The sequence below is a fragment of the Myiozetetes cayanensis genome, unplaced genomic scaffold, assembly GCF_022539395.1.
Source record: "Myiozetetes cayanensis isolate MyiCay16 unplaced genomic scaffold, myiCay2020 scf2-11, whole genome shotgun sequence".
NCBI lineage: Eukaryota > Metazoa > Chordata > Aves > Passeriformes > Tyrannidae > Myiozetetes > Myiozetetes cayanensis.
Window position 1 is genome coordinate 6545391 of NW_026087411.1, and position 24509 is coordinate 6569899.

Genomic DNA, 24509 nt, shown 5'->3' on the forward strand with positions numbered 1-24509 from the left:
TTTAAAAACCGTAGCTGAAGAATTGCAGCCATCCTCAAAAGTTTCAAAATAAACCTTTTTTAATCATTAGCTTTTCAAACATTTGCGTGTTTAAATTTTCAAATGTTTGTTGGAGCTCAGATGGACTTAGAACACAGCTGTTGTGTGATGTGTCTGGGAAAACTCCCTCTGATTAAAAAAAAAAAAAAAAGCTCCGAGACTGTCTGTAGTCTGACAGCAAAAGTTCAGTTTCTTAGGTAATCCTAAACTGTCACCGTGGGTCTGTTTTCTTGAAGCCACATCACCCTGGCACCCAGGTGCTCTAGTCTGAACTGTAAAATTCCCCTACAAGATCGTGTCTACCAAAAGCCTTTAGAAAGTCCTTTTAGGAAAACATGGTTCAAAATACCCACCAAATCCAAATAAAGTACAGTAGCAGCATAAGATAGATTTTATAGGGGGAAAAAACAGTGGTTTTCTTATGGAAAATAAACTTGTTGAGCACATCCATGGAAGCATTATTTGACAAAAATTACAATTTACAATTTAATAATTTAATAAGCAAAATTACAGATGCAGAAACTTTTAAAGGCAAATCGGCAAAGAGCCAAATTCCTATAGGGACTAGGAGGGAAATGATCAAAAAATGAACATGAAATAAGACTTCCTGCAGGAAGGTCCATAATTCAACATTATTTGACTCCACTGTCAGGGAAATTGTTGAAGGATAGTAAACTGATACTAGAGTCTCAGTCATTTTTGTTACAGTCTTAAATGTTTGCAACTGTGGTGTTTTAGATGGCCCTTCTTGGGTGATAATATATCACATATATATATGTATATAATAAAGCAACACCTCTATTTATGTTGCAGTAGGTTTTATTTTAATGCACACTGTTGCAGAGTTGCTCTAACCAAAATGCAGATCGACAGCAGCTTTTTTTTCTTTCTTTTTTTTAATGGAAAAATTACTTAAAATATATTCTTTACGAAGAAAGAATCATAAACTGGAATCCAGTACACAGCGTAGCTAAAGGTGGTAGAGTTGTTCAGAGCATTGACCAGTTACGACTAGACTTAACTCTCCCAAATTCTCAAATGTATCAGCTATACCTTGTAGCCAATACAAAATAATGCCTTGGGGGGAAAATTACTGACAAATACTGTTTTACTTGGGGTCTTCTTCACAGATGCTTTCAAACCATGTAGTTTTAAGGAGGAGAATAAGAATATTACTGCCTTCAGGATATGTACTCCCATATCAGAGGAACAGGCATCAAAATAATAGATACCATGCAGAGGGTGCCAGGTAGAACTCATTTCTGCATAATAAAAGAGTTACAGTGAAGTAAGACTCTGAGGAGGGCTAATAAAGTAATGTTTAAAAGACTCAAAAATTTAATTTTCTTCCTCTGACTTTATGTCACCTTGAACCAGTGAATCCTTTTTTTGTTTGTTTGTTTTTGAGTAACTTTTATTTATTTATTTTTGTTGTGATATTTAGAATGTGTTACCATGCTCCAGTTTGACAGACTATTCATTGTGAAGATAGAACATGTTAATTTCTATTCTGGGCATGTTATCATCCGATACACTGTGGCTGAAATTGAGCAAAATGAGCTTGTCTTTGCCCTCCATTTCTTTAAGCTAGTAAATACATTGTTAAATTGATATTAGATTGAATATATTTTCTTTAACTTATGATTTCAATTCGAGATCTTTGGCTTTTTGTGGTTTTTTTGATTTTTTTAAATCACTGAAGAGCCCAAAAGCAGCAATCCTTACAGCTGGGTGTAAGATTTACTGCCTTCCTTAAGTTGCGTGCTCAGGCCTAACTTCCATGTAAAGTTTTCCAAGCTGAAGTTATTTACGTTTTCTTGCAGAGAATAGTTTAATTGTCAGGTTTTTTGGGAATTCTTTTCAGCATCAAACCTGACAGACCTGAGTTTAAATCCCAGGTAACCTCAGAATTCATCCTAAACATTTGCGAGCGTATTCCAAGGCGTTCCCGTAAGCTGGAGCTTGCCGCGTCTGTGCGTTAGCGACCGCAGATTGTTATTTTGGGGCAACTTGGAGATTTGCAAGTTGTGAGAAAATGAGTTGTACCTTAAGTTTAACCTTTATGGCTGAGGGTTTGAGTCTTCCCTGGCTGCTCGTCCGCAGGTAACAATAAAGGTAATGGGCTCTGCGTGTGGAAGGGTTGCTGAAGCCCCGTGGGGGCAATGTTAGACTTTAAAAAAATCAGATAGTATCATGCTTGATCAAAAATGAGTAAGTGTAGGTCGTGCTGATAAATACCGCTTTAAAAAGCAGTGAAAATCCGGTGCAGCTTCTTTAAATTAGGGAATCTTTCTTTTGTTTTGTTTTGCATTTCTGCGTTTGGGGTTTTTCGGTCACATGAGCGTGCAGTTAGGATCTATCTTGTGTAATCTGAACAAGTTTAAGAAAATAAAGAGGAGGGTTGTTTCTGGCTGTGAACATTTTTGAAGGTTTCTGGAATTGTTTTCTGATGGGGGCTGTGTAGGAGAAGGAGGTGTGCGCTGCGGTGTCACCTCATGTCCTCGGTGTATTACCTCCTGCTCCTGATGCTCTGTTGCTCAGACTTACTGGAAAATTTGGAAATTAGTGGTTATATTTGTATTTTTTCCTGCAGTCGCAGCAATATTTGGAGAGGTTAACTCTAAGAAAGCACACATCTTGTGTTTGGACTTCTTTCAGTGTATTTCTGCCCCTGATTAATGGCTCGGTATATAACCCACCGCCCGATACTCTGTAACATGTCTTAAAGACAACTTGTCGGCAGTTGTTTGAGCTCTTCTTCGACCTGCTTGGTGTGGTTATCTTTTCCCATTTTCCTACCTTTAAAAGGCAAAAAAGGGAGAATGTAACCCAACCCTGGAGCATAGGTGAGAGCAGAATCCCTTCAGGCCAGTGTCCTTGAGACTCCTTTTCTAATTTAGATGAGATCCCTGGAAAGCTCAGCGGCAATGGTGGGGGCCTGGTCTCTGTTAGCGAGAGTGCTGCTGGCACAGGGGGACCCCACCGCCCCTGCAGGCTCAACTCGAGGCTCAACTCACTGTTTGCTACTGTTGTGGGATCATTTATTAGTTTTTTTGAGTATGTGCTCGAGAGGTGAAGAGCGACACGGAGGTTTCAGACTTACGTGAGTGGTTGCGCGTGTGAAAGCGATAGCGCGGGCGGCGAGTGGTTTCTGGGGGTTACTGCATTTTGGAAACGGAGGTTTGGGATTCATCCGTAAAAGTCCGGGCAAATGTTGAAAATGTAAACGTTGGTGAGTTGAATTAAGAAAAAAAAAAAAAAAAAAAGTAAAAAAATCTGAGTTTGTCTTACAAGCAAAGTTTGCAATTTAAAAAACAAAAGAGATTGGAAGAGTGATGATACAGAGACTGCTATTTTCTTGTGAATGTGGCAAGGCGTGGGGCAAGGTGGAAAGAAATGGATTTGTGCCCCAAATTTGTGCCCAAATTTGGCCGTTCTTTTGTTCGCGGTGGGATTTGGCTGCTGAAAGTCATGGTGGCTTCTTGTTTTGTGAGTGGCTTCTTGTTTTGCAAGCATCTTCAAATCCAGACCAGGCACCCCATTGAGGAAATGTTTCCCCCTTGCCCCTGTTGGAGGTTATATGTTAGTCATCCATGAGTTTTGGGGATCAATAAAGGGATAACTGTGAAAGGCAATGGCCCATAGCGCACGGGGAGTGGGATGGGTTGATCTAATGTTCCCTGCCTGGCCTCAAAACTCGATGAATCTCTGGGTTTGTCCACACAAGGACACTCAGGAGAGGTAAGACAAATTGATTGGGTGTAAAATTAAAGTGCATTAGTTAAAGTGCATTGCACTATTGTGTGGATGCTCTCATTCAGAAGTAAAGTGGCCTTAGTTCACTTTAGCCTAATCCCCTTTGGAGTAGGCCACTTTTCTTTTGAATGAGAACATCCACATTAACTTTTAGTTAATTCGTCTTTCCCGGGCGTCCTGGCGGCCTCGTGCCCGGCGCTCTGGAGAGGTTGGGCTGGCCAGGCTCTGGCTCCCTGCGAGCTTTAGGTAAGCTTTTCATTAGGTGTATTTCATCTCCGCAGCAGCACTTAACCACCGGCGTCCGTCATCGCCCCAACCGGGGCTCCGCACCTTCCTCTCCCTCCTTCTGCTCCTGCAGCTCAAGAGCGATATTGTTTGTAGCACTGCCTGGGAAAAACATTGGAAATCTTTACGGTGGCAGGGATTTGGAGAGGGATTTGACTGGGGATGGAGGTGGGGGGGGAACAGGCGGTACCTTGTATCTGGAGGGAGGCTGTAATTTGGGCGTTGGATTTCCCAGGTGAATTTGGCATCAGGGTGCTCCTGGTATCAGTCCTCCTCCCGATAACCTGAGCATTTTATTTTGCTATGGTGGTTTGCTGTCCTGACACGCTCCCTGTTTAGATAGTTTCTTCCATGTCTGCTGATAAGTCATTTTTTAAAGACAGTGAGGAAGTCTAGATTAACTTTTTTCAGATGATATTTCCAACCAGAAAGCCAAGATTGGATATTAGCCTGTAGGAGAACTAATTTATCTGGTGGAAAAAAAAAAAGTATTGTTAGGGTAGTTTTGGAAGCTGTTTTATATTCTTGCTTGAAGTTCACTGAGCTTGAGTTTTTGTTAGAGGTGTTTTCAGGTGTCTTCTAGAGCTTATAAGTAACCTATTTATTTACTTTTTACCGGCTAAACCATGTGTGCAAACTCTGTGCCTTGTCACACACTTGCCATTCCCCCTTCCATTCAGAATAGAATTTAGAAGGCTTCTTGCATTAGTAAGCAATTTGCTATTGGAGCCTTTCCTAGAAATACAGAATTCTATTTCACTGAAGTATTGTCTTTCCTCTTCAATCAGGGCTTAGGTGAGCTATTTTCTCAAGGACTCTCCAGGCATCTATATGATATTCCCTCTTGGGCAGATCACCTCCAAAACTGTATTACCTACCTCTCCATCCTGAAGAGCCACTGCAGTAAATTAAAATTCTCTTACTAACATCACTGGACTTTGAATTTGGCCAGCTAATTTTGTTTGCAGTTTGGCCCTTTTTTTTTTCTTTTTTTCTTTTTTTTTTTTTTTCTAATATAAAGCAAATATGCATTTAGACCTTCTTTGTTGAAGTAAACTGGCCAACAATAAGAGGGGTAATTCTTCAATTGCTTAAAAGGACTGCCTGTTTTAACTTTCAGAAATACTGAACAAGAGTAAAGCAACAGCTGATGCCATCACAGGCAGCGTACTGTATTCAAACAGCTGTACAAAACGCAAAGCTCCGGTATTAATCCTGCCATTCACAGTTTATTTAAGTTTTTCAAGCTTCTCTCATATGGGCATGGCATCAATGCCTAATTATGCCTCCATTGGGGTTACTGGGTTCTTAATACAGAAAATTATTGTATTTAAACTTTGGAAAGCTGCATTGGTGTAATCTAAGATTCTTGCAGCTGGCACATGTTCAGGGAAGGCAAACTTTACCTTGTAATTTTCTTTTCATTCATTTGGCCTTTAGGTTTTGGTCCAGTTTTGTTCCTGAGAAGGTCAGATCATCACTGGTGTTTTTAACGCTGGCTTTAAATAGCTCCATTTAAGTCTGCACAGCTCTCAGGAGGAGGGAGTAAGAGCAGATTAAAAACCCTATGGCTTTGTCTGTCCAGTTTGCCAGGGTGCAGGGCTGCAGCTCTCTCTGCAAATAGAGATGGTAGATCCAAATGTCTGAAGCTTGGCACACAAGGAGTCTCATCGGTGTTTTTACCCTGCACTGAGCCAGCTCAAGCTCTGTCAGTGCTGTCTGTGTTTTATCTGTGGACATGGGGAGGGTGTGCAGAGATGTCCCTGGTCTCAGGTGGGATATCACCTGTTTACTGAGGCTTGGCAGCAACCCGAGGCATGAGCTCTCGAGTGCTTAGTGACTGCTTGCCGATATTTGGATTAATCCGATGAGCTAATCCATGGCCAACCCCTTGCTAGAAACCCTGGGAGCACACAAATACTGTGGACTCGGTAGGTGGCACTTTGGTTTTAGGCTTGAGCCACTGCAGAGGACCCTTTTTCTCCTTGGGGTACAGGCATAGGGGCGTGCTGTGCTACAGTGGCCTTGGCCCCTGAGCTCCTCCACTTGCTCATGCGCCACGGAGGCGCCTTGCGTAGGTAAAGTTGGCCAAATTTTTTGATGAGGGGAGTGTCCCTGTGGCCTGTAATTTATAAAGTTTCCCTTGCGTGCTGTTGTGCAGCGTTACGGGGGAGTAGCGTCGCTGCTGTTTTGGTGGTGGGAACGACCGTGCCACCACAAGGTCACCTGAAGTCACAGCTTTGCTCTCCCCTTTGCACAGGCTTTTCGGGTGGTGCTTGACACGAACAGGGGCTGCACAGCTGAGTGACACCCCTGGGCATCACCGTGACTGCAGGGTGACAGTGACAGGGAAAGGAGCCCTTCAAGCACACGTGCGAGTCAGTGGCAACCATCTTCCCATCATTTCCTGGTGTTTGTGGGGATACTCAGGAAAAGGGGCCCTGCGTTTGCATGGATGCTTGGCAAGAGGTGCTCATGCACACTGGTGGTAGTGTGGGCACTGTGCTCGAGCTGTTCCCTCCTTTGCCCCTCTCTGCCTGGGGGATTTTGCAGCTGTGTTACCCCTGGAACCTCCTGGCCGTCCTCCCTGTTGTGTTGTGCAAACCAGTTTTACTGGCGTGCCTTCCACCTACTAGGGGAGTGTCACTGTGCTTTTCCCGTGCCTGTGAGGCCCTTGGCAGTGCTTTGTGGCATGGCTGTGTAGAAAAAACATGGTGTGCACAGACATGTCTTGCTACATTCATCTGGTTCCTGTGAGGGATCTCCCTTCCATTACTGTTTTTCCTTAAAGCCAGAGTGAGGGTGTGCACACGACTAGTATGTGCAGAGAGGATTAATTTTGTTCTTAAGTGCACATGTGTGTGTCGAGCTGGAGTTTGGTCCTCAGTGACAAGTGTTTGAGAGATCCTCTGGGTGAGAAGTGATACAGCGATGCTGGAGGGGCAGGGGTGGGGAATACTGCTCTGCTGACAGCATGAGGCAGAAGGGGAGATGTGGATGCTCTTCCCGGGTCTGTCGCTGAGGTTTTGGAGCGAGACGATTAGGTACTTGTGAGCCGAAATTTTCTGCTTCTCCGTTTTCCTTATCATCAGGTAGGGTTGATATCTTAATTTATATGTCATGTAGTGATATAAAGTTGCATATATAGTAGATACATAAGAATAAGAAGCGATATGTTGTAGTAATTATTTCACTCTGTGGATAATTTGAAGGAAGTATTGCAAAGAAAGCAAATAATTTCTGTTTGGTGTCACGGGGAAGCGCTGCGCTGAATCGAAAGGCTGATGGTAAACATTGCTTTTGGTGGCTTTATGCTTTGGTTGTGGCCCCTTTTGCTATTTTCCACTTAATTACCATTTTTTAAACAGTATTTAAAGGAGGGAGGGGATAAACTGAAACACTGGATGGAGAGGTAGCAGTGCTGCCAGTAACTTCTGCAGAAGGAGCAGAGCTGTGGGGTTGACTAGAAACATTTGTGAGGGGGTGGCTAGTCTGTCCATCCTTAGGTCTGCCTGTCCCAAGGCGTGGGCCCATGTGGGGCCATGCCATGAACTCTACACTGGTACAAGTGCCACTGGGTACTCCAAAACCTCCGAGGGCGGTGCAGTGAGGCCACACAGACCTCTTAGCCCGACTTTTTTGAGTGACCCTGGCAGCTAACCGTGCTTCCAAGTCACCCCTCAATGAGCGGGTGGAGGCGTTGGGGAGCCACGGCCACCTCAGCCTGGCAAGCCACCCCTGGAGCTCCCCGTCCTCCGGCTCCCTCAGCCTGGGCTTGGTGTGTGTTGTGGCCACTGGCTCGCCAAACGTGTGGCTTGCAGAGCCAAGCCGTGTGGCCACTCCTGCCTTGCTGCAGAATCGGCTTGTTGTGAAATGGTAGAAAGTGGAGGAGCTGAGATCTGCACAAGGGTTTGGCCATGAGTGTTGGAAAATGTGAATCACGGGGATTCCAGTTTTAAGCCTTCTGGAGATAACGGGCAGCACGTACTGGAGTGCGTGACTTGCAGAGGGCCTTAAAAAGCAAGGCGGTGCCCTCAAGATTAAGCAAACGTTTTATAATCAGGAACACATTTTATACCCAGCACAGGCTTTTGCAGGTATCACATCCATCCAGACAGAAAGGTGTAGCTGGAGCGAAGCTAATTATACTACCATTTAATTTTGGTGTTGAACAACAATGCAAGGCGAGCGGGCTCTTGAATCCTGCGAACAATGTGCCGTAATCAAAATATGCTGACTCCGAGTGGCGTCTGTTGTCAGTTAGCTAAAAAGACCATTTGATAGTTGTGACACACACTCGGGGTTGGGAGCTGGAATGAAGTGTGGCTGTTGCAGAGCGAGGGCTATGCTCGTGCCTTCCATCCCTGAGAAACCTGGTTGGGCCGATGCGTTGCTGGAAGTCAGAGCCTGCGTTTAAGTGCGCGTAAAAATGTTTGCAGCGGGTTAATGTTTGTCTTTCCCAAAAGGTATCACCCCCAAAAATCTGTCAGGGGGATGCTTGGAGATGTGGGTTTTGCTGCAAATAAGCCTTTTGCCATTTGTCTGAGCCCAGATAATTCAGGGGGAAGGGCACATCTCTCCGCAGCACAGACTCCCGTGGAGGCTGCCTGCTGGGACTCTGGTGGGAGAGAAGGGACAGGGTGGGAGAGGTTGGGGTCTCCCTCTCACCCAAATCTGCTTGGGCAGGTCAGTTTCGGGACCTCAACCAGCCGTCTGACAGCCTGTGCTGTCTCATTCGTACCTGAGCATCTGGCAGATCCCCTTCTAAATGACTTTTAACACATAAACACAATAAAAGGAAGGGATGGCAGACTCTCATTTTCAGGCTAAGTGGCAAGGCATTTTTCCTGTTTACACCTTTGGAGGAAATCATTACATGAAATATTGAACAGGAAACTCTTATTTGTCTCTGAAGACCTTTTTTCCTGGTCTAGAAAGATGTGGAAAATGCTCGAGTCCTATTAAATTTAGTAGGAGCCAAGGAGGACTAACACACCTCAGCCTTTGGGAAGTAGCAGTGTTGTTTGGGGCTGATATTGTGCATGTTTCTGCATGATATTACACTTAAAAAAAAAAATCTATATGGAGCCATGATTTTTATCTGCTCTGACCATGAAGCTGTGTTTCCTTATGTCGGGAAAGGGCTGAGGATTAATGCTATCTAACAATATGTCTCTTATCAAAGGGAGGAGACAGGTTTACAGTTAGGGGGTTGCTCTAAATAGAAAGTACTAGTCAATGTTTGTTGTGTGGGAGACAAAAACCCTGCATCACCATCAGCTGGCTCAGTTAACCTGGCTGGGCAGGCAGTGTTTACTATTCAACTGAGATTAAAAAAAAAGAAAAAAAAAAGGGGGGGGAGGAATAGAATAAGGTACGTCAAATTTTAAGGCACAATGTGATTGAGGCTATAGCTGCTCAGTCTTCAAGGGTGGTGTCCATCATGGGTGCAGCAACCTCCAATGTAAGAAGCCAAACCTGAGGTCTCACTGTCCAAAATAAATTTACTTTTGTCATTGCCAGGGGTGGTTTTGGGGCGCTCTGGAATCCTTTCTCAAAGAAAAATCCATCTGCCCGTGCTATACCCCATAAGAGGACTTTGGAGATGATTTCCTGAGTGCAGCAGGTTTGATTTCAGTATGGGCAGAAGGTGGTGGAGCTGTGTTTCTGACAGAAACACAACTAGGCGAGGGGGGGCTGTGCATAGCTGTGAACACGTGCAACCCTGTGTGCACACAAACACACTCAAATGGGGTTTTTTAAAGTCTTGCCCCTGCAGAGTTGACAGGGCTTTGGTGCCTTCTGGAAGAGAAGAGCTGTGGTTTTTCTCCTTCCTCTTTTTCTTTATGTCCCACCCAGTCTGATGATCTCCATTTCATTCTCCTTTATTTTTTGTGGTTTATGCTTGCTGCTTCTAATTATTCTTTTTCCTTTGGAAAGCACTATCACCCTGTCCTTTTGCACTTGTGTTTTCCATTCATCCTGTTTAGGAGTCTCAGGCCCTTTCCTCTCTTCTCCCTGCTGTGCCCTCTTCTCCTTTGTGTCCTGAGGGTATGGAGGGGATCAGAAGGCTCTGCTGTGTCAGGGATACCTATGTGGGTGCATGACCAGTGTTGTGCTGCTCACACCTGGGTAGAGTGAGCGCTGAGTTGTGATAGCAGAGCTAATGGGGAGCGCCAGTGTTGTTTGGTGGATGTTGGTTTGATGACCTTTGACTGTGTGCAGTGTTAGTTGTGCCCCTGGTCCCTTCAGCTGAAATCCTGGCCTTGTGAAAATCAGTGGCAAAAGTCCTGTTTATTTCCAGTTTTCTATCCTCTGTGGTATTCACATTGATACCCACTCTCATTTCCTTTTATCTGTTTGTCTCAGAAACGGTCCTGTGTTGAATGCATAAAGACAGCTTACATCTTATTTTTCCTGCGCGGCTGCGAAGAGTCGGGGAAGAGTCTTACCCTCATTTGCAATAAGGGGAAACTAAAGATAGAAAGCTTATGACTTTTCTGGGGCTAGGAAGAGAATCCAGGTCAGAGCTGAGACTTCCATGCAGAATTTTTTCTGCTTTTTAGTTCGCCGGGCCTTGCCTCCTCTAACGCTGCAAAGGTTTCCATCTGTGCTCAAGTCGCCCTCGCTGTTCTGCTTAGTTGCAGGCGGAGTTATCGCCTGCCTGTCATTTCAACGACCTTATTTCTCTAGTCTTGGAGCACCTTTTTTTCCATCTGAACCAGATCTTTGTGCCTTTGTTGTTGTTCTATTAAAAATAACTCACCTTTGAATCAAAGTCGCGCAAAGCAGATTGCGGAAGAGCTGTTGGCAGTAAAAAGCATCTATTTTTCAACATTTTGAAACCTCTGCATGTATCATTTATTCTGACCCTCTTGGTGCTGGTTGTATTGGGTGTGATGTCCCTGCTTGGTTTTGGCAGGCTGGGAGGTGGGATTTCTGGCTGTCAGCCTCTGTTAATCCCGCAAGGAGATGTTCAGGTGACCAAACCATGAGTGGGGCCTCTCAGAAAATCAAGATAGTCATGACTGTGGATCTCGTGGTCCTCCAAAAGCCCATACTTGAGTTAACTGGTCTAGTGGAAGGTGTCCCTGCCATGGCAGGGGCTTGGAACTAGATAATTTTTGAGGTCCCTTCCAGCCCAAATCATTCTATAATTCTGTGTTTCTATAAACAATGTATGTGTGTGGAATCTAGGAAATACATGGCATTGTATCTTTGACATTATCAAAGTATATTTTTAATCCTCTATACCAATTTGTGTTTTTTGTGGTTTTCTTCCCAATTAAGAGAAAAAAATTCTTATATGCTGGATGGGAAACAGGCTATTTTAGGATCATTACTGGCTGTGTCCTCCAGAAGTGAAGTGGGATAAGGCTTGTGGATTGTGAAGACCAGGTCTGTCTATCATGTAGCTCTAGCTCCAGCATCAGTGCTATGGATTATACACTTAAGGTATTGAGCAGCTGTATTGAATGTTTTGCCCATGTGAGTTTGGGAACGTCAGTATGGCCAACAACTAGAAAGATAAACTATGTAAAAAGTAAATCTTTGCTAGATAGGTGGGTTAAATTTGTAGGAGGTGGATGCGATGACTTAATGAATCAGCCCCTGGTTTTCCTTTGAGCTCTTGCCTGTAGCGAGCACGACTATTTCCTAATGTGGAAGGTCACTACCCTCAACCTCTTGCAGTTGAAGGTTTTTAAAAGGTAGGAGTTAAGAGAAATCTGAAGAACATTTCAAATGTAGTGCACCTTTTTTTTTTTTTTCTAATGAATAGGTATTTCATTTAGAAAAAGAAAATAAGATAAAACTTCAGAACAAGAACAATAAACCCAAATTATGTTGACAAATTGCTGGCAGGAGTTCAGTTCCTCCAGGGCGAGGGGATGAATGATTATACCTGCAGCCAAGTCTCTAGAAACCTGGAGGAGGGAAGGTCTGTCCAACAGGTAAAGGAATTAGCTGTTCCCCATCTCCAGTTGTTACACACACACAAATGAGCCCACAAGAGGGCTGTGCTCACAAAACTTTTGCGAAGATATATATCAAAAGATGCTGAGTACAATTTTTATCACCTGTAATGGAAAGCGATTTCTTTTATTTATGTACTTATGGTCCAGCCTCTGGTTCCTTGGCCGGAAGCTCTTTTTTTCCCTCTTGCATGCTTGGTGCTCAAAAAAAATTCCATTTTATTCTTTAATATAAGCAGAAGGCAATAGTTTCCCCCACTGTGTATTACTGTTAACTTGACTCAAAGCCTGGGTGTTGCTGGACTGCAATAATAAGTGTATGTAGTGATTTTTATATAAATAATACGTAATATGTAGTTTAGCCATTAACCAAATAATTTTGTCTGTAGCTTTTTTGTTTATTAAGGCTTGATGTTCACTGTGACAAAAGTCAATAACTGCTTCAGAGGCCTCATCAAATGTGCTCCTCCCTTGGATGGGGCCGTTGCACTGGTGCCTGCTGGGGCTTGTACTTTTCAGCCCAGCATAGACCCTAAGTGGGTGACACACCTGGTAATGGTCATAGGAGGCAGTTGGTGCTCCTGGGATTTTAAATACACAAACATTTGTGTTACTTCTTTTCTTTCTACCTCTCCTTCTTTTTCTTCCTCTCCCCCTCTCCCCGCCCTGGCTCCCTGCTTTATATCAGAGTACTGCACAAGCTTCAGAACCAAAACAAAAGTCAGGAAATGTATTTCAAATGCCATGGCATAAGATAAAACAGGCACTGTAGAAGGTCTTTTGCCCCTTAAAGTGGTGCAGCATTAGGGCACCTGAATCCTCTTTTATTTTAAATCAGTCATGCGACCATGACTCGAATCAGTCACTAACCGGACCATGGTTTTGGCACTAGAAACTATTGACCAACAAGAAAGGCAGTGGTGCAAAACAAGTTTAAATCATGGGAACTTACAGCCCAGCCTCAAAATCCTGAAATGATTTTGATTGTGTGTTCTTGAGTTTGTGAAGATTTGGGCAGAAATTTTAAGTTGGATCTTGGGGCAGGGGTGAACTTGGACGAGAAAGATAAGAGCTACTAAGGCCATTATCCTTATTTATACAGGATTGTCATGACCACGTGTCTGGGACCCTCCTCTGGAATGAACCAGCCTATACAGTGGAGTGATTAATTTATATTACTTTGCACTTCTCTAAAGTCTCCCTTTGGAAGAACTCAACTTGTTTTACAGTCACCAATTAATTTAAACCGCTGACAGTATCTGAGCGGTGCCTGAGTGCAACCTCTTTTTAATTTTGGTTTGTTTCTTTTTGTCGTTGTTGTCGTTCCTTCAGTAGAAACTGAGGCACTGAGATCTCATGGCTCATCCCAAGTCATTCTGCCCTGGGTGAACTTGGGTCACAGGCTTTAACCTTCTACTTCCAAGGGGCATTGCTCATTTGCAGAATTGGGGAACAAGTCTACTAGTTTCTCTCCATGTGCCCACAATTACTGAGAATGCAGGATTTCCATGTAGAAGGTGACGTGGAATTCATTCCTGTTTATAACAGCCTTCGTACAGTGAATTTTAGAAAATTACTATCATTGCTAAGGAGCCCTGTCAAGTGATAAACAGCAGCTTCTAGGAGAGGAGAAATAAGTGTGCATTTCTATTTCTGTTTAAGCATAGATTTTCATGACTACTGTCAGAGTTTTCTCTGTAACTGGTGCTGGAAATATTTCTGCGAAAGAGAGAGGTGGTTCATAGTGCGAAAAATAATAATATTTGGCATGTCCCTGTCAGAAGCAATTTAATGTAAAAGCACTCGGAGGACTGTGAGTTTGCAAGTTGGTTTAGAAACTGTTTTGTCTTAAAAAGTTCTTTGGAAGATAAAAAAAAAAAAAGAAGAGATTAATGTTATACTTGGCTCCCTGTTTTTGTGGATGGGGGAATTTTGTTGGAGTAGTCAGGAAAAGAAAAATTACGCTCGGTTTTGTGCTTTTGGATCTATCTTCCCTCGGTGGAGAGAGATGTTTTTGGAACCGGGGCTGAGTAGCGTCTGTTTAAAAAATAATGCAGCTTTCAACACAGTTATCTCTGAAGAATTTGCATATGAACTTTGATAGCTAATCTTTCATCATGTTTAATAAACTGACTAAAGATGTAATTCCTAGTCTCTTAAGACTTGAGATGCTTAGTTAAATACAAATACTTTTGAAATGCTAATGGACGGAGGCAGCCAGGAAAAAAAAAAAAAGTAGTAAGTTAGCAGTATCCCAAGCAGATTCGTTTTTAACAGGCCATAAAAATAATAGCTTAATAAAAGTGAGATTAGGTGGAAAATATTAACTCCTGCTTCTGAATACAGAAATGTAAACATCTAGGATGCACAAAATTTTGATAAACTGAGGTGGAATCCAACATTTCTTGCATGAGTGCCTGTATAATGTGGCGATAGCTGTGAGAAAAGAGGAGCCCAGCATCTAAGACCCAACACAATGAAAATGCAATGAATCGGAATGCCTCACAGATCATAGCGGAATCAGACTTTCCAGCAAGGAAAATCTTTTCATGGTGAATTAAGTGGTGGAGGAAGAAAAATGGTGATGAAAAAAGGTAGGCACAGATCACAAACACTGGGCTCAGGGCTCGCCGCTGAAGATTTAAGAACCTTAGCTAAAGCTATGCAGAATAGAATGTGGAAAATTGAATTTACTAAACAATTAAGCATTGAATTAATCTACATCCCGCACAGTAGAAAAGTGGGGGAGGGAACCGAACAGAGCTGAATAAATCAGGGGAGCTCATTAAAAGATAGTGAATATATCAGGTCTGTTGTTGCATAAAGGAGGGCCGTTTCCTGCACAACACGGTATAATTCTTCAGTCCGGAGCCTCTTCTTTTCTGCACACACACCCCCCCACTCCCCCGCCTTCGGAGTTGTATTCTTAATCAGATTAATAAACATTTCTGCTGAGGTTAGTGCGGCGCTCTATATTTTACCTTGTTATCTGCAGCTTTTCTATTAATTACAAGTCAGCTCACTAGTCAACAATAGTAGTGAGGGACAACATAAATAGAATGAGAGTGCCCTGGAGATGTCACTCGTAGGATCTGATGCATCCTGGAACTCCCACGGGTTCCTGCAACCTCCCACATGCCTTGCTGGTCTTTTGTTCAATTACAGTTAATGCAATAGTTTGCCATTTTCTCCTTCTAATTATATTTTCAAGTGGGATTTGTAGCACATAGAAAAACATCCTTTTACATGTTGAGGCACCAGGGCTTTGTGCTTGGCATTGTCTGTCCCCTGGGTGCTGTACCATTCTTTCTGCAGAGCTCTGAATAAACAAGTCCCTCTTTTAAAGCTGCAGTTGTACAAACTGAAAATTTATGCATTAACTGTTTGCATTCTGATCATGTGTTCCAGATTACCTCTTACAGCATTCTTTTGGTATGCCAGAGAATGCGTATTTGTTAAAAAAAAAAAAAAAAAAAAAGGCATTTCTTTCACAGCTCTCACATCATTCTTTCAATCACAGAATCACCAGATCAATTAGCACTTTTTATTTATTTTTTTTTAAGGAATATGCATAATAATTGGTTTAAAATATTCATGCGGTATTTTCTAGGCCTCGCTTTCTTTAATTGTAATCATGCATCATGGCTGTAACCAGGATTATCAAAAAAATGGAAGAGAGATTCCTCTTTTCCAGAAAAAAAGTTGGGCTTTTCTAATCCTATTTATCTTCTGTCTCAGATTAGACTTTTTTGTCTTAATTTTCCTTCTGTGTGTGTGTGCACGAAGTTCATCTGGATCACCTTAAATCTCATTCGGCTACGTGTGAATTCTGTGCTAAATGGCTTGGTTTGAGTCTCTTGGTAGATTTATTAAAAAATGGCAGTATCAGTCAACTTTATTAGTGTACAGACTTGGCTCATATCGGGGTATAATTTAAATGTGAGAGACTCACGTGTGCGCATTGCAAACCTGAGGGTTTCCTTTTCGGCAGTGATTTCCAGTGGGCGATATTGCTTCATGGTGAAGAAGAAACTATTCAATTATGCACAGAAGGCCATGCAGGATGACCAGCGAGGCTCTGTGATGTTTTAAAAGCTAGTACTAAAAGCTAATTAAAATCTTCTCTGGTGATAAAGGGAGACTTGGGAGGAGTGTTGCCACGATTGTTTTCCCTAAGAATTTAATTTACAGCCAATTTTTCCTATCTGAATGTTACTTTCAAATGCACCCAGTGATAAGAAGCAACATCTGTTTTCTGTTCAATAGTACAAGGAGGCTCTGCATGGGGCTGAGTGTACACAGCCTATGTGAAGCCATTGTTATTCTCATTTCTTTTTTGTCCCCATGCCTGGTCCATTTGCCATATACCATCCGGCAAACAGCTGACACATCCTGGCTATTATGGACCCAGGCCTAATTGCCAGCAAAGTCTTTAAGCTGTTCCACGTTGGCCTCGTAGGAGGAATGGGAGGCCTATATAAATGGTGCTGCTCCCGACCACCGCTCTCATTTTGCCTGTGTGGAGTTTGCAGGCTGTTGTGCCGGAGGGTTTGCGGATGCTAAAAATATAGTTGGAGCCCAGTGCCAGCGATTTGCTCTCTGGCTCTCCTCCTGCTCCCCCTGCCTGGCCAGGAATGTTTCTGTTTTCTGTGGTAATAAAGCTTGGGATTATTTAGATGGTAAACATATTCCAGAGTATATTATTTTTGCTGGGGAGCAGCAGTACGGCTGCCTGGAAAGAAGGAATAATTTGGGGGATGTATTTGCCAGCCTTTTCCCGCAGGTTTGGGCCTGGGTACCACTCTCATTGGAAGTGCGGGAACCGGGCGTTTCTTCCCCATTTCAGATTTTTAATTTGTTAATTTTTTGCTCCCACAGCCCTCCTGGAACAGAGACCACGATGACACGGCATCAACGCGCTCTGGGGGAACACCCGGACCCTCCAGCGGAGGACACACATCGCACAGCGGGGACAACAGCAGTGAGCAAGGTAGGAACAGAGCCCTCACACTTTCTTAGCTGGCAAGATGTGCTCAAGGGACTGGTTACTCTCTTTCTGATGTTAAAATGTGCTCTGGTACCAGGGGTTTTGTGCTGAGAAAGGTCTATCTTTTTTTTTTTTTTTTTTTTTTTTTTGACACTTTTTTCTCCATCTCCTCCTAGTAAAGGGATTGGTATCTTTATTTCTTCGACCCTGCCAGCAGGCACACTTTAGAGCAACATATGTACCAAATTTGCAGTATGCTTAATAAAAATAAGAATTGAGAAGGGTTTGTTTTTTGTTTTTTTTCCTTCATTCAAATGGGTTAAAAGATAAAATCTTCAAAACCAAATGTAATTAAGATTGTAGAAATGCACGCTAATATTTCAAAGATGCCATCAAAACTTCACTGCATATAAAGAAGAGAGATGTTAGCTGACCCATTTGACAAAATCCTGAACAATGCTTTTATTTACTTTTTTTTTACACCATTCCAATTTAATTGAATGCAAAAACATTCTGTTTGAGTGTCAGGCCAGAGCAGCTGATTTAGCAGGGCGAGTGTGGAACGAGCTTGGTGAAATGGAAGTGGGACATATACAAATAATCAGTGCTGCCTCAGAAACTCTGAAGTCTAAAACGCTGAATTTCTGGATTTTTTTTTTTTCTGAGGAGCTGTTTGAATGCTTCATACTTTTTCTGAACAGACTAACTGCAGTGGATTTCGTGTTAATTTAATGCAATTAAAATTTAAAAAGGATCCTTAATCTGAATATAAAAGAGAGTGCTTTATTGAAGTTGACTCTGAACTCACAATAGGTATATACTTTTAAATCTGGTTTTATGATCATGTTTCATTCAAGTGCTGTTAGGCAACAAAGGAATTGTGTTTCCAAAAAAAGGTTGAGCAGTACTGATTAGCATTGCAAAGTCTGCATTTAACAAGATTAGTTTTTAAACTAAACCAGTATATTTTAATTTTTTATATGCATGGACCTAACGTACATGTCTTTATAGAATTTTAAGTATTTGAGACTCGTTATTGTTTAAAGAAAAGTTGCTGACTTCATCGCAAGTACAGCCTAGTAAAAACGGGGCCTGGAATAGTAAACTGTTGCAGAGCTGAGGCAGAAACTGGTAACCTTCTGACCTCTGACTTTTACTGGAAAATGATATGCAACATAAATTCAGGGGGCCTTTTTTCTTTCAAGTATGTATACGTGTATATTCTAGTGGTGCTGTTCACAAGGCTGTAGTTGAAGTGGTGTCAATGTGTTCATTAGAGCCCCTTGGTTTCGGAGCAAACTTTACATCCGTGGGTTTTTTTTTTTAAGGGCGAAAAAGCTGCTGCGAAAAACAGGCTTTGAACTAAAACGTGGTGTTTTGAGAGGGTTTTTGTACTCGGATAGGGCTGTTCCTTCTATTAGACGGATGTGCGTGTGTTTATCTGGATATGTGCGTGGACTAAACAGCTGTGGGGAGGCTTGCCAGCATGCTCCTAGACTGCTTTGGAAATCAAGATACTCAGTTCCTGGTGTACTTTTAAAGGTTTTGTCAGGCTTCATTTCCTCCTAAATGTAACATTTTAGTAGTCTGGAGTGCCATTCATATCTGATGTCTTATCATTGCCATCCCGGTCAACTCCTAGCAAGGTGTATGCTGTAAACTCAGTCAGGAAGGGTTTTGTAAAGTGAGTTTCCAGCCTGAGTGCTACTAAATATCTGCAGAAGGACTTGTCAGTGATGCTTTATCCAGTTCTGGAACTTTTACCCAAATCCCAGTGGTTTATTAAGGCTGGAATTGCTGCTAGTGCTTGATGTGTTTTGTGAAGAAGGCTCATTGCTTTCAAACTTTAGAGAAGAGTAAAAAGAAAAAAGGGAGGGAATTTGCTAACTGGAACTCTCAGGTCAAATTTGGGAGAGGTGTTTTGGAAAGGAGACCCTGTCCAGAAGGTCTCTGTTACTAAGACTTGCCTTCAGGCCACTTGCCACCTGTGGAAATGGCATTGTTTTTGAGGAAAAGGAATGTGGGAAGGGTAGCAGTGGTTTTGCTGAGCCTTGCTTTGTGTCATGTTTATGTGAAATACTCTGATGGTTGAGACTATAGGGGAATCTCATTTGTTTAAGTACACCACAGCTGCATGTACACCTTCTGTAAAAAAAGCCAACAAACAAAGTGTGATTTTTAGCCTTTCCCTATGGGGAAGAAGTCAAAAAATACGACCCTGAAGGACCAAAATGGAAGAGAAGAAAAAGAAAACAAGTATCCTGCCCGTCTCCAACTGCCTTAAATTTCCAAATGCTGTGATTTGATGGCTTTTCTTCTGTGGCCTGATGTTAGGAGTGCAACACCGTGGTTAGACTCCTGTATTTACCTCTGCTGGGTGCTTCTCTTGGCAGCAGAAGGAGCCAGCGTGGCACTGCCACAGCAACCGGGTGCTGTGGAGGGGTGGCAGCGAAAGGCTGGGGACCCCAGCTTGTGCTTGAGAGCATAGGAGTTAACTCGAGATGCATGTGTTGCGTGACATATATTCAGTATATTATGGGCTTCCCTATTTTTAGGAATTTGTAAAAGTTCCTTTTGGTTCCATCTGTCATGAACACGTTTGCCATTTAAAAAAAAAAAAAAAAAAAAGGCAAATCTGATCACCAGAAATAAAGCCCTCTAAAACTGTCTGGTCTTAGGTTGTTCTCACAGCCTACTTCCCTAGTTGGGGTAGGTAAAAGCACCTTCTGGGCCAGGTTTCCAACCTGGCTGTAAGTATCACAAGGATGAACGTGTGAGCTTTGCGTTTTCAGAGAGGCACACAGGTTGGAAAGCTTAAGCCCTTTAGCAAGACTTTTCTCTCTTAGTCCTTAACCCAGACTATGTAAAGGTCTATTTTGGGCTTTTTGGTGGTTTTTCTTCTTCACCTTGCTCATCACTACAAATCCTTACAAAGTGTATTTTTAACCTATTTATGTCATGATAGGCGGCACACATTGAATGATTGCCTTTGAAAACAGGAGAGATGCTCTTTCCTGTAAACATTTTAAAGTCTTTTTTAACATGTAAATTTATTTACTTAGTAAATAGTAATGACTCCCAGCTGCTTCGATCTATTGCAGAAATCCATATTTAACTGCTAGGAAGCTGTTCTGGGGTCTCGTGCCACTGAACAGCAGGGTATGTTATTGCAGAGCACGTTGACACAACCTCTTCTAAAGGCCTGGTATTGTGTCATCGTAGGGGATAGTTATAGTACAGGAATGCAGAATAATATTATGAAAAAGTTTTCCCATTGCTCTGAACTTAACAGGAAGGGCCTTTGAAGGTCTGCCTCCAAATGGTGCAAAGAGATCTGAATTTATGCAGTGGAGAAATAACTTGTTAAATCCTATTTAAAAGAAGAGAAGCAAATTCTTATGTACAGGCAGGTGAAGCTGTGTTCATGGCAGTACTATTTTATCCTATTGCATCTTCTAATTTGAAAAGATTCCTGTTTGGTGTATTGAGAAATCTATTTTGTCTGTTTTTCAAACAGTGAGGCCAGGAAAATGCTGAACAAAGCCCTGGTACAGTCACTTTTAATCCAGAGTGTAGCTCTTTATTTCCCATGTTTAGCTCTCCTATATGGCTTAAAAGGAAAAGCAAAATAATCCATCAGTGTCACCTATTTGTGCGTATTGTTTCCTTCCCATTTTGTTTTTTTTGTCCAGGCCTCAGCCTGGGTTCAAAACATTTTTTTAACCTCCAAATAATTGTTGCTCCTTCAAGTCAGGAGTAGAAAGCAGCGATATTTCTTTATAAAAATGTATCAATGGCTGCAATGTTGGTGGTTTTTTTGTTTGTTTGTTTGGGTTTTTTTGTTGTTTTTTTTTTTTTGCAGGCTTTTGTAGGAGTTCAAGCAACCTATAGGCAAAAAGGCAATCGGGTTTATTATTGCCGGGAATCTCCAGGCGGTTGTTTGGAGGCTGCAAAGGCAGGCGGCAGAGCTGGGAAGAGGGGGAGAGAAGGGCCACATTATGTTCCAGATGACTGAGCAAGGATTTATATACCAGCTCTCCTTTTTTTTTTTTTTTTTTTTTTTTCCCTTTTTTTTTTTTTTTTTTTTTTTAGCATGGGAGAAGAAAAGTAATAAGAGCGGGGAGGCATTTGAGGCGGTCAGATGGCCGATGACTAATGGGATAGGTGGGCAGGAGCCCGCGGATTGGGTGTCTTAATGAGCACATTTCGCACCGAGTTTGGGCTGCAGTTCCCCTTCACCTTTGGCCTTTATTGACCAAACTGACACTTCATTTTTCACATACTTCCAATTATGGCTGAGCTTAAGTGTTGCCCTGCCTCCTTTCTTTCTTGCCTATGGACGGCTTGAGAGTGGCTGAGGCCACAGAAGATATTTTAATTTGAAAAACTACCATAGCAAGGCAGGTTTAGGGTGTAACCTGAAACTGCTGTCACTTGGCAGTTTCTCCGATGAAAACAAAAGTTTTAATGTTTCTTGTTTAGCGCTTCCCGCCCCCCCGCCCGCCCCCCACTCCTTCTCCGTGGTGAGGTGGGCAATTGCTTTGGGAGCCAGTGGGTTGGTGACGGGTGTTTTCCTCGGGATAAATCCTTTCTGGCAGTACAGGTGTCATGGGTGGGAGTCACCCAAATAAAGAAGCAATCCCAAGTAAAAAGGGGTGCTCTGCTTGAATGATGGCTCCTTGCTCCCTCCCGGCGTGGCATCTTCTCAAATGGCTTCATGTGGTGTGATGCCCTGTAATGTCCTTTGCTGGATGCTCTCCGTAAGGAAAAGCAAAACATCGTTGTGCTTGCACTTCTCAAGCCTTAGACCAGTGTGGGTTTGTTGTTTTGGTAATATTTAATGCATGAATGCAGAGTTGAGCGTGACCTGGCTGCGAAGCTTTGAGAGGTGGCTGAAAATGATGCTGGGAGAGGCAGGTGGGATGAGGAGTTGGGTGAATCTGCAGTCACCCCTTCTCTGTACAGGGAGAACCATGATATATCTCCCACTGCTCCAGCCTGTGTGCATTTCCACGTTGGCTTTTACATGCAGAATCCTTCCAGGGCGGAAATGTCTGTTTGCTTTCGCAGGGCTTAGGGGGTTTCGGAGCATGCGGTTTTCCTACCAAATGTGAATTCTGTCGGAAATAGTTGGAATAAGTTGCGCTCGCATGGGGTGGGTGGGTTTAAGAACAAAATAGCTGCTGTTAGACCTTCACTTCCCAGCAGCACCACTGGATTTTGCAGCGTAGTTTCCACTACCAGCTCTGTCACTTGAAGTTTGGGTGAGTAATGAGTGGACATGTCACCTGAGTGCCGGTGGTGATTGCTTTACATTTAAATACATGGAGACTATGTCGACAATTATTTACATCCAAACAGTGGCCCCTAAACCACAGAAGTATTTATCTCAAAAAAAAAAAAAAAAAAAAAAAGTATGAAGTATTACCTATTTTATTATGTAGCCCTCTGGCATAGTAATGGCATGGCATATTTTTACTATAATATGGTAATAAAAGAATATGTAAAAGGCAGACAAAGGTTCTGTCTTTTCACTAAGGTGACCCCTGTTACCAAGTAACTGCTTTACTTATGAGCTTATTAAAAACTCAAAAAAAAATGAGCTTTTCATACTTCACAGGCATTGATGTGAAAATGAGCTGTCCTGCGAGTAGTTTTCTTGATCATTTTTAGAACAATTGATTAGCCAAAGAGCCGCTGTCATTAGTTGACATTGACTGATAGCAATTTGTCACAAGCTCCGAAGGTCAGCCAGGCAGTGGAAGCTTCGGCTTGTCTTTGATTGACCTTTTCTGATGCCATTATCATGCGATCGGTTAGACTGGATGTGACCCTCGATTAGAAAAGACAGGGCATTAGTCAACAGGGGCTGCTCCCTGTGTTTTTTCTGGTGCTTTATGTATTGTGAATCCTGAATTAAGCGTAATAGGCTTGTTTGAAAACGGAGCAGTATCAGTTTTCTTGCTGAGGCTCTGCCATCCCCTTTTCTTTTCTTGCTTTTCTATCAAGCGGGCAGTGCTCAGTTTGCTTTAAATCAACGTGAGCACCTGTACCCTCTTCCTTTGACGTGAGATACGAGGCTCAAACCAGGCCCATATTTATCTGAAACTCTACGTGTAGGTGGGTATTCTTCAGCAGCACCAGCATTAATTATTTTTATCTCCCCAGAATCATGTTTTATTTTTTAACAGTGATTGAGTAGTTGAGGATTATGCTCATAACAACATGATGTCAATTTATCATTCTGCTCTAAAGCCGGGGGGCGTAAAACTGGTTTTTTCCTCCTTCTGGTTTAGGTTTTTGGTTGTTATTTTTTTGTTTTGTTTTATTTTTTGTGGTTGGTTTTTTTTTTTTTTTATGTCTCATCTGCCTGATTTGGCTGTTAAAGTTAGATTTCGGCCGCATTAAGTCTCTGTGGCTCAGCTAGGCAGGGTTGCACTTCCAGTATGGTAAAAGGGAGTGACTCCTCTCTTGGAAGTGGGTGTCTGTCATGATTTGAGCATTAATCTATTCCCAGTGTCAGTATTTATTTCAATTGCTTGCATTAGCTTAAATGTCTGTTATTAACAGGCGTTTTTGTTTTGGCAAAGCTAACTTAAAATTCTTATAAATGTTGCTTGTTTTGCCTAAATCATGAGTAACATCATCGTAAATGAATTTTTTTTTTTCCTTGTAAAAAAAACCTTCCTTCCTCCCTCCCATTTACCTTTCAGGGGAAACCTGAATTTCTCTGTCTAAGCACCAACTTGTTTTTCAGGTCAACCCCCAGAGATAATAAGCAGTTCAAAACCAGCACAACCGTTTCAGCACGGTTTAATGCGACTTCCAGTCTTTGCTTAGGAAAAGCTTCCAGCTGGGAGGGGAGCAGAGAGGCGATCACGTCAGGAGGCAGATCCTTCAGGCTGAAGCTATTACCATTGCTGGCAAGAGCAGAAGGAGGGAAAAAAGACTTTGGAAACTGTTTACCTTTAAAGTGGCTGTGGAAATACAAATATTCCTGACTTCTCAGCCTATCTGTAATCAAGCAGCAAAAACCATGTGCTGGAGTCCTTTCCCCCTTTTTTTTTTCTATTTTCTTGGCAAGTTTTTCTAAACTTAGAAATGTCTAGCCCATTAAACATCTGTGTGGCTGCGCAAGCTGATGTATACATAGATGTGTATTTAAGAACATGATCCTGACCCTGGAATGAGCAATCCCATCAGTGGTGCAGGGCTTTTGCAGCCCCCAAAGTGTGTCTGCACAAAACCAGGTGTCTTACTGAGGTAAGACACAGGATCTTGGATATGCTGAGCAGGGAACAGTGGTGGAAAATGTCATGTTGCTAAATCGCATCTTGGACTGTTACTGAAGGGCATCTTTCCTGCTTGGATGGGATAGAGAGAGGCTTGGTTGTAAGAAGTTGTAGAAATAGGTTTGAAGATTTTAGTGTCCAAGATGCCCTGTTTTAGCAATACTTAAGTTGTGTGTT

The 24509-nt window shown here is 42.5% G+C and overlaps 1 protein-coding gene across 4 annotated transcripts in view; it reads left to right on the forward strand.

The window, feature by feature from the left end:
- Positions 1 to 24509, forward strand: part of MEIS1 (Meis homeobox 1) — a 108860-nt gene that overhangs the window by 10620 nt on the left and 73731 nt on the right. For all 4 annotated transcript variants that reach the window (XR_007628851.1, XM_050314660.1, XM_050314661.1 and 1 more), the window contains exon 7: positions 16932 to 17043. Coding sequence is in view for 3 of the 4 variants with exons in the window: in XM_050314660.1 (XP_050170617.1) it covers positions 16932 to 17043 (112 nt within the window). In the remaining variant the exon portion in view is untranslated. The remainder of the gene's footprint in view (positions 1 to 16931; positions 17044 to 24509) is intronic.